Below are 12,794 nucleotides of genomic sequence, written 5' to 3'. Positions count from 1 at the left end.
AGACTTTTATTTGACTTAGTTGGGCCTGGAACCCTCAATTCTGTCACAGAGGAACAACTCTTAAGGCATATACAGTTCATTGCGGTGAAAGGTCTACACCCGGAGGTGCATAGACATAAATTTCATAACATCAGGCAACAGACGGGGGAGGGACCCGCACAGTTCTTAGCAAAGCTTCGGTCCCAGGCACGGTTTTGCAATTTCACGGTTCTGTGCCCCAACGAGAACTGCCGGCAAGCCGTAAACTATTCGGAGGACATGGTAGCTGGCCAACTCGTAGCTGGTCTAGCAAATGCGGAGTACCAGTGTAAATTGCTGGCCGAAGCAAATATTCTAACCACTGTGGAGCAGAAGCTTCACAGGCTGGTTAGTTTAGAAACTACAGAGACGTCTGCTCCTCAGTTGCAACGAGGCTCAGAGGGACACTCGACTTTTGGCCTACTAACAACCGAGAAAAAACCATCCCGGAAGGAGCAGCCGCTCAAAACCCCTCAGAATAGTCCTTGTGAAGGGTGTGGGAGGACCTCACACCCCAGTGGGTTAAAAGGGCGGAAGAACTGCCCGGCGAGGGGGCTAAAATGTTTTAATTGTGGCGTCACAGGCCACTTACAAAGAGTGTGCCGGAAACAGGAGAGGTCGACGGCGGAGTCAACAAACGATGCCACACGTCAATCGAATATTTTCGGCAGCAGAATGGAGGGGGCACCGGCATGTTACAATCAAAAAGGTAGAATAGCAGCAGTGCCACACCTTGCATGGAGCAGTGGTGGGTTCAGGAGAAGTCCCCCTGAGCCACCACCCTCATTAATGGTCGATGTGTCCCTGATACCAGAGTCCCAGGCTAAATTCGGGTGCGCTTTGGATAAGGGAGTAAGCCGTCGAAAACACCGCATCCAGGCCATTGCAGATACCGGTGCCCAGACGTGTTCGAGTGGCCCAGAAATATTGAAAATATTAGGGTGCACCAGCAGAATCCTGATACCTACCACCCACAGGATACGGGGAATCACAGACGAACCCCTAGATATCAAGGGGGTGGTCCTGACTCAGATTAAGCTCGGTCAGAAGGAAACGCGACAAGTGGTCTACGTTTCAGAAAACACGTCAGGATTCTACTTGTCAGAATCGGCCCTCAAAGACCTAGGAGTAATCAATCGCGACTTCCCGCATCGAGTATCAAAGGCCGATTTATCGGCTTCAGAAAGTGGGACAGCACCGTGTGGATGTCCAAAAAGAGAATCCGTCCCGGACAAGCCAGCGAGGATCCCGTTTACCCCCACTGGAGATAATAGGGAACGGTTAGAGAAGTGGTTACGTGAACACTTTAAGTCCAGCGCATTCAACACCTGCCACCATCAACCGTTACAAGTCATGGTAGGGAGGCCGCTGGATATAACTTTTACCCCGGGGGCGAAACCATCGGCCATACACACACCTATTCCAGTCCCTCATCACTGGAAGAAAAGGGTAAAGGATGATTTGGATCGAGATGTTGCGTTGGGTATTATCGAACCGGTACCAGCAGGCACACCTACGATCTGGTGTTCGAGGATGGTAGTCGCTCCAAAGAAAGACGGGTCACCAAGAAGGACGGTAGACCTACAAAAATTGAATGCAGCAACGATGAGAGAGACTCATCACACACCGTCCCCTTTTAATCAGGTGTCCGTGGTGCCTGCCCAAACCAAAAAGACTGTCTTGGACGCATGGAATGGGTACCATAGTCTGCCACTCTCCCCAAAAGCCCGGGAAGCGACCACGTTCATAACGGAATGGGGTCGTTATCGGTATCTCAGGGCTCCCCAGGGTTTTCACGCATCCGGGGACGGGTACACGCGCCGGTTCGATGACATCACAGTTGACATGCCTCGAAAGACCCGGTGCATAGACGACACACTCCTATGGGACAGGTCCTTAGAATTGGCTTTCTGGCATACTGTGGACTATATTACCCATTGTGGTAAAAGTGGGATAGTCTTTAACCCTGACAAATTTCAATTTGCTGACGATGAAGTTGAATTTGCCGGCTTTGTGATAACCTCGGACGGCGTGAAGCCAACTAAAAAAATGACGGAAGCTATTCTCAATTTCCCGACCCCAACGAGCATTACTGGTATCAGGTCCTGGTTTGGTTTAGTTAACCAGGTGTCGTATACATTTGCACAGGCCGATATAATGGCCCCTTTTCGAGAGTTGCTGCGGACAAAGAACCGTAAATTTTACTGGGATGACACATTGAATAGACTTTTCGAAGAGTCGAAGAGGAATATCGTTCAGAAAATCGAAGAAGGGGTGAAAACCTTCGATATGAACAGAGCGACCTGCCTTTCAACCGACTTCAGTAAGGTTGGCATTGGGTATTTTCTGTTCCAGAAGCATTGCCAATGCCCAACGGAATTAGGTCCCAACTGTGGTAAGGACCACTGGAAGATGATTTTGGCCGGGTCTCGTTTCACGAAAGATGCAGAATCTCGTTATTCCCCTATAGAGGGGGAGGCTCTAGCGCTGATTTATGGCTTGGAGTCTTGTAGGATGTTCATCCTGGGATCCCCAGACCTATTGGTCACCGTGGACCACCAGCCCCTAGTGAAAATTTTCTCGGATCAGATCCTGGAGAATATAAAAAATCCCCGCCTGTTCTCATTCAAGGAGCGGTCGTTGATGTACAGGTTCCAGATTAAGCATGTTCCCGGGAAACTCAACGCAGCACCGGACTGCACATCCCGATACCCGGCGCCGTCAAGACACAGCAGACTAAAGGGCACTGACACTTCCCAGCAAATCGAGGGGAGTATACAAGCATCCATCATAGCTGCATACGCACATGACCCCAAGTTCCGAGCGATCACCTGGGATAGGATAGTCGCAGCTGCAGCCACCGATGAGGAGTGCCGAACGTTGGCGTCATACATTCAAGACGGGTTCCCAAGGTCACGCCACGAACTACCACCAGAAATCCGGCAATTCTGGCCGATGGCAGACCAACTATATTGTCTGGAAGGGGTACCCATAAAAGGAGACAAAATTTTGATACCAAAACGGCTTAGAGCCGAGGTGTTAGAGGCATTACACTCCGCCCATCAAGGGGCGAATGGTATGTTGGCTAACGCCAGACAACGGTTATTTTGGCCTGGTTTAGACGCCAGCATCCGACAAACAAGGGCGCAATGTCGGAGTTGCAATTCGATCGCCCCATCCCAGCCTAGGGAACCACTAATGCCACCCATAAACCCGGAGTTCCCATTTCAAAAGACAGTCACTGACTTGCTAGATATGCACGGGAAAAGTTACATGGTATACGCGGACCGATATACCGGTTGGATTGAGGTCGCACCACTACCATCAGGAAGGGCTGCAGCGGTGTGTAACGCCCTGAGGGTTTGGTTTTGCACGTATGGTGCGCCGGAGGAAATATCATCCGATGGAGGGCCACCATTCGATTCACTAAAATACAAATTGTTCCTAGAAGACTGGGGCGTAAAAAGGCGCATATCATCTGCACATTACCCCCAGAGTAATGGCCGAGCTGAACTGGCCGTAAAAACGGCCAAAAGAATGCTGATGGACTGCGTTGATGGCTACGGACACCTACATCATGATCGGGCAGCACGGGCGATGATGACTCATAGGAATACGCCCAGTCAGGACCTTGGATTGTCGCCGGCGGAAATGCTATATGGTCGAACAGTAAGGGGCCATCTCCCCGCACTTCGCAAAAAATACTGCATCCACAAGCGTTGGACGGAGACCAGAGATTTGAGAGAGAGGGCGATGGCGAAAAGGCACGTACTTAACAAAGAACAGTACGACATACACAGCCGCCCCCTCCAACAGCTCCGAGTCGGCGAGTCTGTGCAGGTGCAGAATCAGGATGGGCGAAAAATGGGAGAGTCGTCGAGACAATGGGTAACAGGCAGTACAGGATACGGTTGGATGGTAGCGGCAGGATCACATTACGCAATCGCCGTTTCCTCAGGAAAATCAAACCGGTCATGGATACGCCGGAGTATCCACCCACTCAACAACCCCATTAACCACCTCCCCAAACACCAAGAAGGGAGGACAGCAAACCACCGTGCAACATGCATGAGATGATGGAGGTGGAAGAAGCTGATTGTGACACATCAGAAACAGATATGGAGGTGGACCAAGATCCGATCAACCACAAGCCAATGCAGACGAGTCCGGTCCCACGACGCAGCATGAGGGTAACACGAGCACCAAGGCCACTTTCCCCTCAAATGCAAGGACCAACTCACTACTACACGGAATTCTCCAGTCACATCATGACCACAAAACGACGGTAGTGTGGTCACATGGTGGGGGAAGGGCATGTAGAGAATAGGAACGACCATTAAGACGGGACACACAAAAGAGTGACACCGTCGTCTGATTTGTAGTATATATAGAGTACGTACGCACGCACCAGCAGAAGAACGACGACTACGACGACAGTCGACTCGGAAACCTTACAACTTTTAGTGAAACAAAATTTGTTAATTGTTTTTAGATCTAAATGTAACATTACCATTCATAGAAATAATACAAGTTTGTGTTTAAAATTAAAAATAGCATTGTTCAATTCTTATGCTTTATCCAGAGAAAATATAGCATCATTTGGTTGAAATACTGAATACTGATTGCTCAATTTTATCAAAATAATCTCTGGTGCCTATATAAGATTTCGACCAATTAGAAAATGTTTGCCTTGAGAGAGCACTGGTTTGCATTGACTAGATAAATGAAAACCGAAGCACTATCGTCAATGAGAAACTCAACTTGCCTCAGGAACCTTTGTCATTCACAAAACAGTGTTATTAACTTTCTACAGACTTCTTGTGAGCAAACAAACTCTTGAGTTGTCAGCCATTTTAGTTTCAGAAGAGAAAAGAAATGTTATTTCAAACAAAATGGCAGTATCAATTCAGAGAAGCTTTGAATTGTAAAAGCTTGGAAAAGAAGACAAAGAGTTTCCAGTTATGGACAAGTTAATGTAGTGACAGCTCATAAACTGTCTCACAACTCACTCATGCTTAGACATTGTTACAAAAAAAACAGACACACTTTTTTATGTAAATTCTTTCAATTGTTAATTTTTTTGTCTTAACTTTTTATTTTGGGTTGTTCGTTATGTATGGAGAAACTTTGTCATAACTTATGACATTGCCTTATCAATAATCTATCTCAATTCCATTTTTCATAAAATTAAAAAAAAATATTTCATCCATCTAGGGAGAAACCTCAGATTGACATCATCTTAACTTTTAGGAGAATAAAATGTGGTGTTTATAACAAAGTGGGAAGAATTGCTGTTTTCTGGGTTGGAATCTATTCATCTAACATTTATCATTGGTTTTTGAACTTGAAGTATTATTTTTTGTTTCTTTTTAACTCCTTCCATGAAGTGGCTAAAAGAAAACAAACAAAAAAGAAAAAAAAGAGATAAAGTTTAGTAAAATTAAAGTGCTTAGAATAGCTTAGTTGTTAGTGCATTAAGCTGAAGATATTGGTTTCAATCTATCATCTTGACATTTTTTTTTTACGTAAGTAAATTTAAAATTCTTGGCAAATCCTTATGTAATTATGGTTTTAAACCAATTCAAGTAATAATTTAATAACTGACCATACTGTAATAAATAAAGTCAATTTTCCAAATTGAATTTAAAAAATAACATTTTAGAAAAGAAAAGTAAAACATAACCTGGCAATGGTTGTCAAATATCAACAACACATTCAAGCACAAGTAAGTATAACATAAGATTAGTTCGCTGTAGATTCCATCATTAAATGTTTGAATCACAATATTCTTTAGACAGAGTGATACTTGCCTCGAGAGTGTTGTAAGGAATTCCGTAGACCATTGGGTTGCATTTCATTCTTACGAACAGGTAAGTATAGCTGAGCCACTTGACAGCTTCCTCAACGGTGCTGACAGTTCCAAGGGCAATCTAAAAATTAACAATTTTAGTTGTAAATTCACAGAGAGAGGGAGGGAGAGATTTTTTTTTCCGACCTCAAAAACGCTTATGTTTGTATAAATTGAATAATCTATAACACATTCAAAACGGTTTTAATTTAATTATGGGGTCATAAAAGTGCACAAACACATTGTAACATTCATTATAAATAAAAATTTAATATCTCCTTTTTCACAGTAAAATAAAAGCACTGATAGAGCTTCTTTTTCAATAGTTATTTCTTTGTTAGCTTGTTAAATTATTGCAAAAAATAATAAAGTACAAGAGATGTAAAGAAACACGTGTAAGACATTTACATCCATATAAAGTCTGGATATTTGTCCAAGACAATTTTATGTCTGCATATGCTAGTCATCTGCATGATCTTCTCTGGCAGAATGTTCTTCAGAGCAGAATCACGGACAGGGAATGATGTCTTTCTTCTATTAAGATGAAAGCAACGGCGGTACGTCTTTTGTGAGTTTCCACGAAGACTGCAACTAGGAGCTCGATTGAAAACCTCTTCGAAAGGAAGATTTAAATTCTCATAGATTATATTGTATGCCAGAATCAAGAGACGGGTGGAAGATATTTACATCCACATACAGTTCAAATGTTAGTCCAAATTAAAACATTGTCAGCATCACAAATTCATGTTCAATGAAGCGAAAAAAAAAAAAAGGAAAGATTTTTCTATTGAGACGTAAATGACAATGGCACATCTTTTACAAATGCTTATAAAGATTGTGACTTGGCACTGGGATGAAAACCTCCTCGAAAGCTAGATTTAAATTCCATTGATAACATAAGTCATCCCTGTTGAACAAGTGAGAACAGATTTATACTTTGAAGTTGTTCTTTGTAGTTAAGCACGGAGAGTTCAGTTATTATTTTGAAATTTTGTAAATTATAAGTATTTATTATGGGTCAGTTTGACGAAAGACTGTACATTAAATGCATAAAAAAAATTGTGAATTAAGTAAAAGGTTAACATTCACAATACATAACTTTTATTTTTCTCTTTATTCTCGGTTAGTTCGAATTCTGCTGGGGATGGGAAAGTTAGAATTTATTGTGAAGGGAAATACAAACTAAAAGAATAAAGAAATGTTTTTATTAATGAACACAATTTTGATAAACTGCATTGATACATTTTTTTGTAGTACTTGTTTTTCTCTTCATTCGCTTCATTAATGATTCGCTTTAAGTATTCAATTTTGCAATAGAATGCAACACAAAAACATTCTTCTGTTGGATATGGAACCATATTGTCATGCGCGATGCATAGCTGCAAAAAAATATCTGTATACTGATCATGTGCTTATCAAGTGTTAAAAATCATTAGAATACATACAAGAATAATAAACTGAAAACAACCAATGATCAAAGCGAACTGCGAGAATCACAAAAGAATTAGAAAGGATGAAGCAAATCTTAGCACATACGCGTAACACAACTCATACGTGCAGCATTATTGTCCGTCTATACATTTAAATTACCAACAAAGTGTGGATTCCTTTTTATTAAATTGACAAATTGAACAGACATAGATATGAGAGAGCGTGTTCATCTCATATTAGTCGAAATGAAAAGTACTTCTCTCGTCCTTTTATCTTTATTCTTTTCTTCTCAACATACGAAGAAAGAAAATATATTTGATATTTTAAATATGAAAAGTTTCGTCAATCAATTCGTCAGTGACACGCTTCAGTTTGGAATGGCATTTGCATCGATAACTGCACAGATTGAGCGGACGTATCTTCTCTTAGATGTGTTAAACTATGGAGAGTTCTGTTATCATTTTGCAGTGTTGTAAATTATACGTATTTATTAAGAGTTGGAGGAGTTGGCAAAAGGCTACATAAAATGTATAACAAAATTTGGGAATTGAGTAAAAATAATATGGAAATTTACTGGATTTGAATCCAATATTTAAAGAAAAGAAAAATCTTACCTCAGCATTCAGATTGTCTGTCAAGCTTGCAATAAATTGACTTTCAATCGGATTTTGTCGTGTTATAAGTGACAAATAGTGGGACAATTTGTCATGAGTCGTTATGATTGTGCCGTGACCAAACGTATCAAACTGAGGTCGTCCTGCACGACCAAATATCTGAAGGACATCCAAGATTCCTAAATCTATGAATGAACCCTTTTTGGCATCGTAGATTTGTGTTCCCTGCAAAAAAAAAAGTGATGAAATATTTCAAAATCGTTATTTTTTTTTTTAATTTACTTTTATTTTTTCGTTAAAAAAAAAACATGGTAACCTCCACTGGGAATAACTTTGTTGCAATCCATGGCTTCAGATTTACAGTTATTATTAGGAAACTTTTTTGTTATGTGTCATAACATCCTATCACCATATTTCACACACAAGCTGTACTCCGTTTACTTGATACAAATATTTTGAAGCAAGATAATTTATATATTCAACAGTCTTAATATGTGTTGATTAATTAAGGTTGGTGAATATATTGCAAGTTATTCCCAGTGGCAGTTGCCATTTGTTTTTGCTGATATCTGAGCACTGATGATGGCCTAACTAAATTTTGGAGACACCTCTCCATGGGATTAATGGATTATCTCATGACATCACGTCCGGTAACGAGTACCGGTGCCCGGGAGTCAGAGATTGGCACACGGCTAAGGAAGTCGTGTGCAAATGCCCTACAGTTGAGGAATGGTATTGCTCAACCTGTTTTTGCCTGTAATATATGTGAATACATGTTCGTTCCTAAAAATCTTGTGTTACTTTTGTTTTATTACCATTTAACACTATAACAACTGGCGACGTCGGATTCAACTTTCACATGGGTTAACTCCACAAAAATGAAAAGAATGAAATTAATTTGACTTCAAAAGAACTTCAGATTTACAAGCTAAGAATTCGGCTGGCAATTACGTTCTAAAAAAAAACAAAAAACGAACACATGGCAAAGCGCTCGACTCAATTGTAAGTTAACCTTTTTGTCTCTATATTTAAATTGAAAAGAACTATACTAAACGCATTTTTGTTAATGCCGAAAAATTAATTTTGTTGCTTATTGAAAGAAGAGGGGAAAAAAAAAGAAAAATGTTGACCCAATTTCACAGAGAGAACAATGTTAATTGTAACTTGCCTACTGTTTATTCTTATGCAAATTTGGACATTTTTCAAATGAAGAGAAAATCTTTTTTGCCTTTGCTTTTTGTTGCTAACTTTATGCAAATTTTCAATGGGTGAGAAATGTTTTTTTTGTTCCCTTTTTGTTTTATTTGGACCAAAGGAAATACTTTTTCATTGAGTGGAATTTTCTTAAATATTCTATTTTTAACTGTCGGTTCTAAAGTGAAAAAATTTTTTTTTTCTTCCTTGTGGGGACAACTCCCTCCCACACACACACACAAAAATAAAAAAAAAACAAAAAAAAAACTAGCCATTTTGGTTAACTTCCGGACAATTCCACAATTATTTTTATTCTTTTGCAACTATATTGTATCACAGTATATTTTTTTTGTTTTTGTTTCGCAAGTAAAAAAATTTTTTTTTCTCCCTCCTCATATTAGGTTATCTCTAAGGTTTTTTTTTTACAAAGAAGCAAGAGATACATTGCTCCCTCCTCATACGCACACACTCAAGGAAAGGACATTTTTGTCTTTTTATTATTTTATCTCTTCTCCAGTCAAAAACGGAAATAACTTTTTTTTGTCATGCACTTGGAAAAGCCATTACAAGATGGAGGAGATTAAAGCAGTATTAATACAGCCAATTAAGGCCCAGATGGACCAGCAGCAAAAGGCGGAGGAAAATTTAAAAGAACGTGATAAACAGCTCTAATTACAATTTCAAGAGAGGCAACAAGCGTTGGAGGAGAGAATGCTACTTCAACAAAAGAGGCAAAAAGAGCTATTGTTAAAAATATTCGATAGAACGGAACACAGGGACAATAGCTTTGCTTTTTCCCAAAGTACAATATGGAACGCTATAGAAATGTTTAACTACCAACCAGAGGTGGATGGGACGTTTGATGCTTTCTATCAGAGATATGAGGACCTATTCACCATGGATTGTCAAGAGTTGAGCAATGCTAAAAAAATTTGCCTACTTTTGAGGAAATTAGGGATCACAGAACATAGCAAGTCTGTGGATTATATTCTCTCCAGGAAGACGAGTGAATTGGAATTTTCTGAAGCGGTTAAACTTTTATCTAACCTGTTCAGCCCGAATTCTATGCTCTAGAAGATGGAAGTGCTTGAACCTGCAAAAAAGCGACCACGACGATTACCTGACCTTTGCGTCCGTGGTAAATAAACACTGCGATGATTTCTGTCTATCTGACTTATCGGCAGATGACTTCAAGTGTTTAATTTTTGTGCAGAGTCTGGTCTCACCCAAAAACGCTGAGATTAGACGTGTTCTCTCTAGACTTGAGAGCGAACAGGGCCTCACCCTCCAGAAGTTGGTCGAGGATTGTCAATGGGTAGTCTGCATAAGGAACAACTCGAGACATGTCGAGGAGTCAAGCGCAACATTCATTAGAAGGACGACCTTCAGACCGGAAAAATACTCACCCCGAAAAAGCAAAGCTGGAAGTAAGAAAACTCAGGCTACACCTAATAAGTACCACCCAGTCACAAGACCCGGATCTCCTACAAACTCGTGCTATCGCTGCGGTGGGAAACATTGGTTGAGTCAATGTTTTTACAAAGATAAGTACTGCAACGAATATGGCAGGAAGGGCCACAAGGCGATCCAGTGCAGGAATAACAAGGGCAAGAACATCATCCGACAGACTAGATTCGACTTGGATTCAAATAAGAACCGGCGCAAATATGTCACAGTTAACAGCGCAAATAAAACTGTGCATCTACAATTGGATTCTAGATCAGATCTGTCCATCATTAACTTCAAGACATGGAAAAGGCTAAGGAAACTAACCATGCGAAAGACGAACAAATCAGCTCGAGCTGTAACAGACGATAAAGTGGAATTTGAGGGAAAGCTCACACTCCCGATTACCTTAAATGGTGTTACTAAAAAAGTGAAAGTGTATGTACATAGGACATCCGAAAACCTCTTCAGTACTGATTGGATGGAGCGATTCGAATTGTGGAACCAACGTATGAATAAATTCTGTCATAGGGTAGAAGACTCGTCTACGGAGGCGCAACAACTGAAGGACGAGTTAAAAGGGGAATTTCCACAAGTATTCTCACCAGGGCTAGGAAAATGTACAAAGGCTATAGCAAGATTCAAACTAAAAGAAAACACTCTGCCCGTTTTCAAGAAGAAACGTAATATCCCATTTGCAGCAACAGAGAAATTGAAAAAGGAAGCTTCAATGGAATCTACCAAAGGAGGCAAAAAACCTGAAACTACAAAGCCGGAAGCTAAAAAACCAGCACCAAAAGAATTCCCCAAGCCAAAGCAACCTAAGGAGGCTGACAAAACTGATGAGAAACAAATTAGCCATGCAGATAGCCTATCTAGGCTGATTCCATTGAAAAGGGATTCGTTTGAAGATTCCATCATTGCCACTCTTCGGACGGATGGGGAAATAAAAACAATGATGGGCAACACAATCAGAGCACTCCTGGTGTCTCTTCCGGAGATTAAAAAGGAAGCATTTACACAATTTCTACACATGTATAAGTTTACACCCAACCTGAACACACCAACAGCAGTCTCACCTGCAGAAACGATGTTTGCACGGAAAGTGAGATCCGTTTTTGACAAGTTTTTACCCAAACAGTCAAGGCCACTAGTGACCACTTGTATACCCAGTAAACGTTTCAGATCAGGTAAAGAGTGTTTTTCAAAAGTTATAAAAACAACACATAATTCTGGGAGGTGGGTACAATTACTAAGAGAGTCGGTGACATGGTATATATTGTTCCAGGACTAACATATACGTACAAACGTCACCAGAACCAACTAAGATGTCGATCACTTGAAGCCAGCGACAGTCCGCCATTGCAAGATGAGCCAATAGACACTGTCTTCGAAACTTTTGATCTTGAACCTCCTCAGCCAACACCTGAACTACGGCGGTCATTCCGTAAGAGAAAGTTTACCGAGCCATTGATGGTAAACCCTAAAAGGAAGAGGTACTGACAGCTTTAACGAATAAAAAGCTTGGAAGGTGGGGGGGGGGGTTGGAGACGCCCCTCCATGGGATTAATGGATTATCTCATGACGTCACTTCCCTTTGGTAACGAGTACCGGTGCCCAGGAGTCAGAGATTGGCATGCGGCCAAGGAGGTTGTGTGCAAATGCCCTACAGTTGAGGAATGGTATTGCTCAACCTGTTTTTGCCTGTAATATATGTGAATACATGTTCGTTCCTAAAAGTCCCGTGTTCCTTCATTTTATTACCATTTAACACCATAACACTAAGAAAAATAGAAACACATACATGGTGAACTTTATATATATATATATATATATATATATATATATATATATATATACTTGTATGGGCTGAAACAATTGTTTTCTCTAATAAACACTAAAAGAAGGTTTCGATGAACATAATGAGTTTTGATTTTTGTATTGAAATCAGTTAGAAAATTAAAAATATGTATATTATCTATAAATAGGACAGCTTGTGTATTATTTCTTTTGTGAGTCACACTTACATCCAAATAACTGTTGTTTAATTGCTATGGACTTCCATTTCTTGTAATGAATAATTTTACCAAAACTTCTTCATAAGTTTTGGTTCTGGTTTTGGTTCAAGCTCATACACCCAAGTCATACAGATGTATTTTTTTTTATTTTTGAAATCCCAACTTTATAATACAATAGAACATAAATTCTATAATAATATACATGAAATCTGCAAGAATTAAAAT

General features: G+C 40.2%; 1 protein-coding gene across 2 annotated transcripts in view; it reads right to left on the bottom strand.

Moving 5' to 3' along the window:
* LOC145291416 (activating signal cointegrator 1 complex subunit 3-like) overlaps nucleotides 1-12,794 on the bottom strand; it is a 958,449-nt gene that overhangs the window by 862,120 nt on the left and 83,535 nt on the right. The window contains exons 16-17 of one of the 2 annotated variants that reach the window (XM_080137231.1): nucleotides 7,912-8,136; nucleotides 5,825-5,948 (exon numbers count right to left, since the gene is read on the bottom strand). In XM_080137231.1, coding sequence (XP_079993357.1) covers nucleotides 5,825-5,948; nucleotides 7,912-8,136 — 349 coding nt within the window. The remainder of the gene's footprint in view (nucleotides 1-5,824; nucleotides 5,949-7,911; nucleotides 8,137-12,794) is intronic. The other variant, XM_080137232.1, reaches the window with a different exon arrangement.

Source organism: Euprymna scolopes, chromosome 12 (genome assembly GCF_053919585.1).
Source record: "Euprymna scolopes isolate OS-2025 chromosome 12, ASM5391958v1, whole genome shotgun sequence".
Lineage (NCBI taxonomy): Eukaryota > Metazoa > Mollusca > Cephalopoda > Sepiida > Sepiolidae > Euprymna > Euprymna scolopes.
Note: the sequence above shows the minus strand (reverse complement) of the source record. Positions and strands in the feature narration are given on the sequence as shown.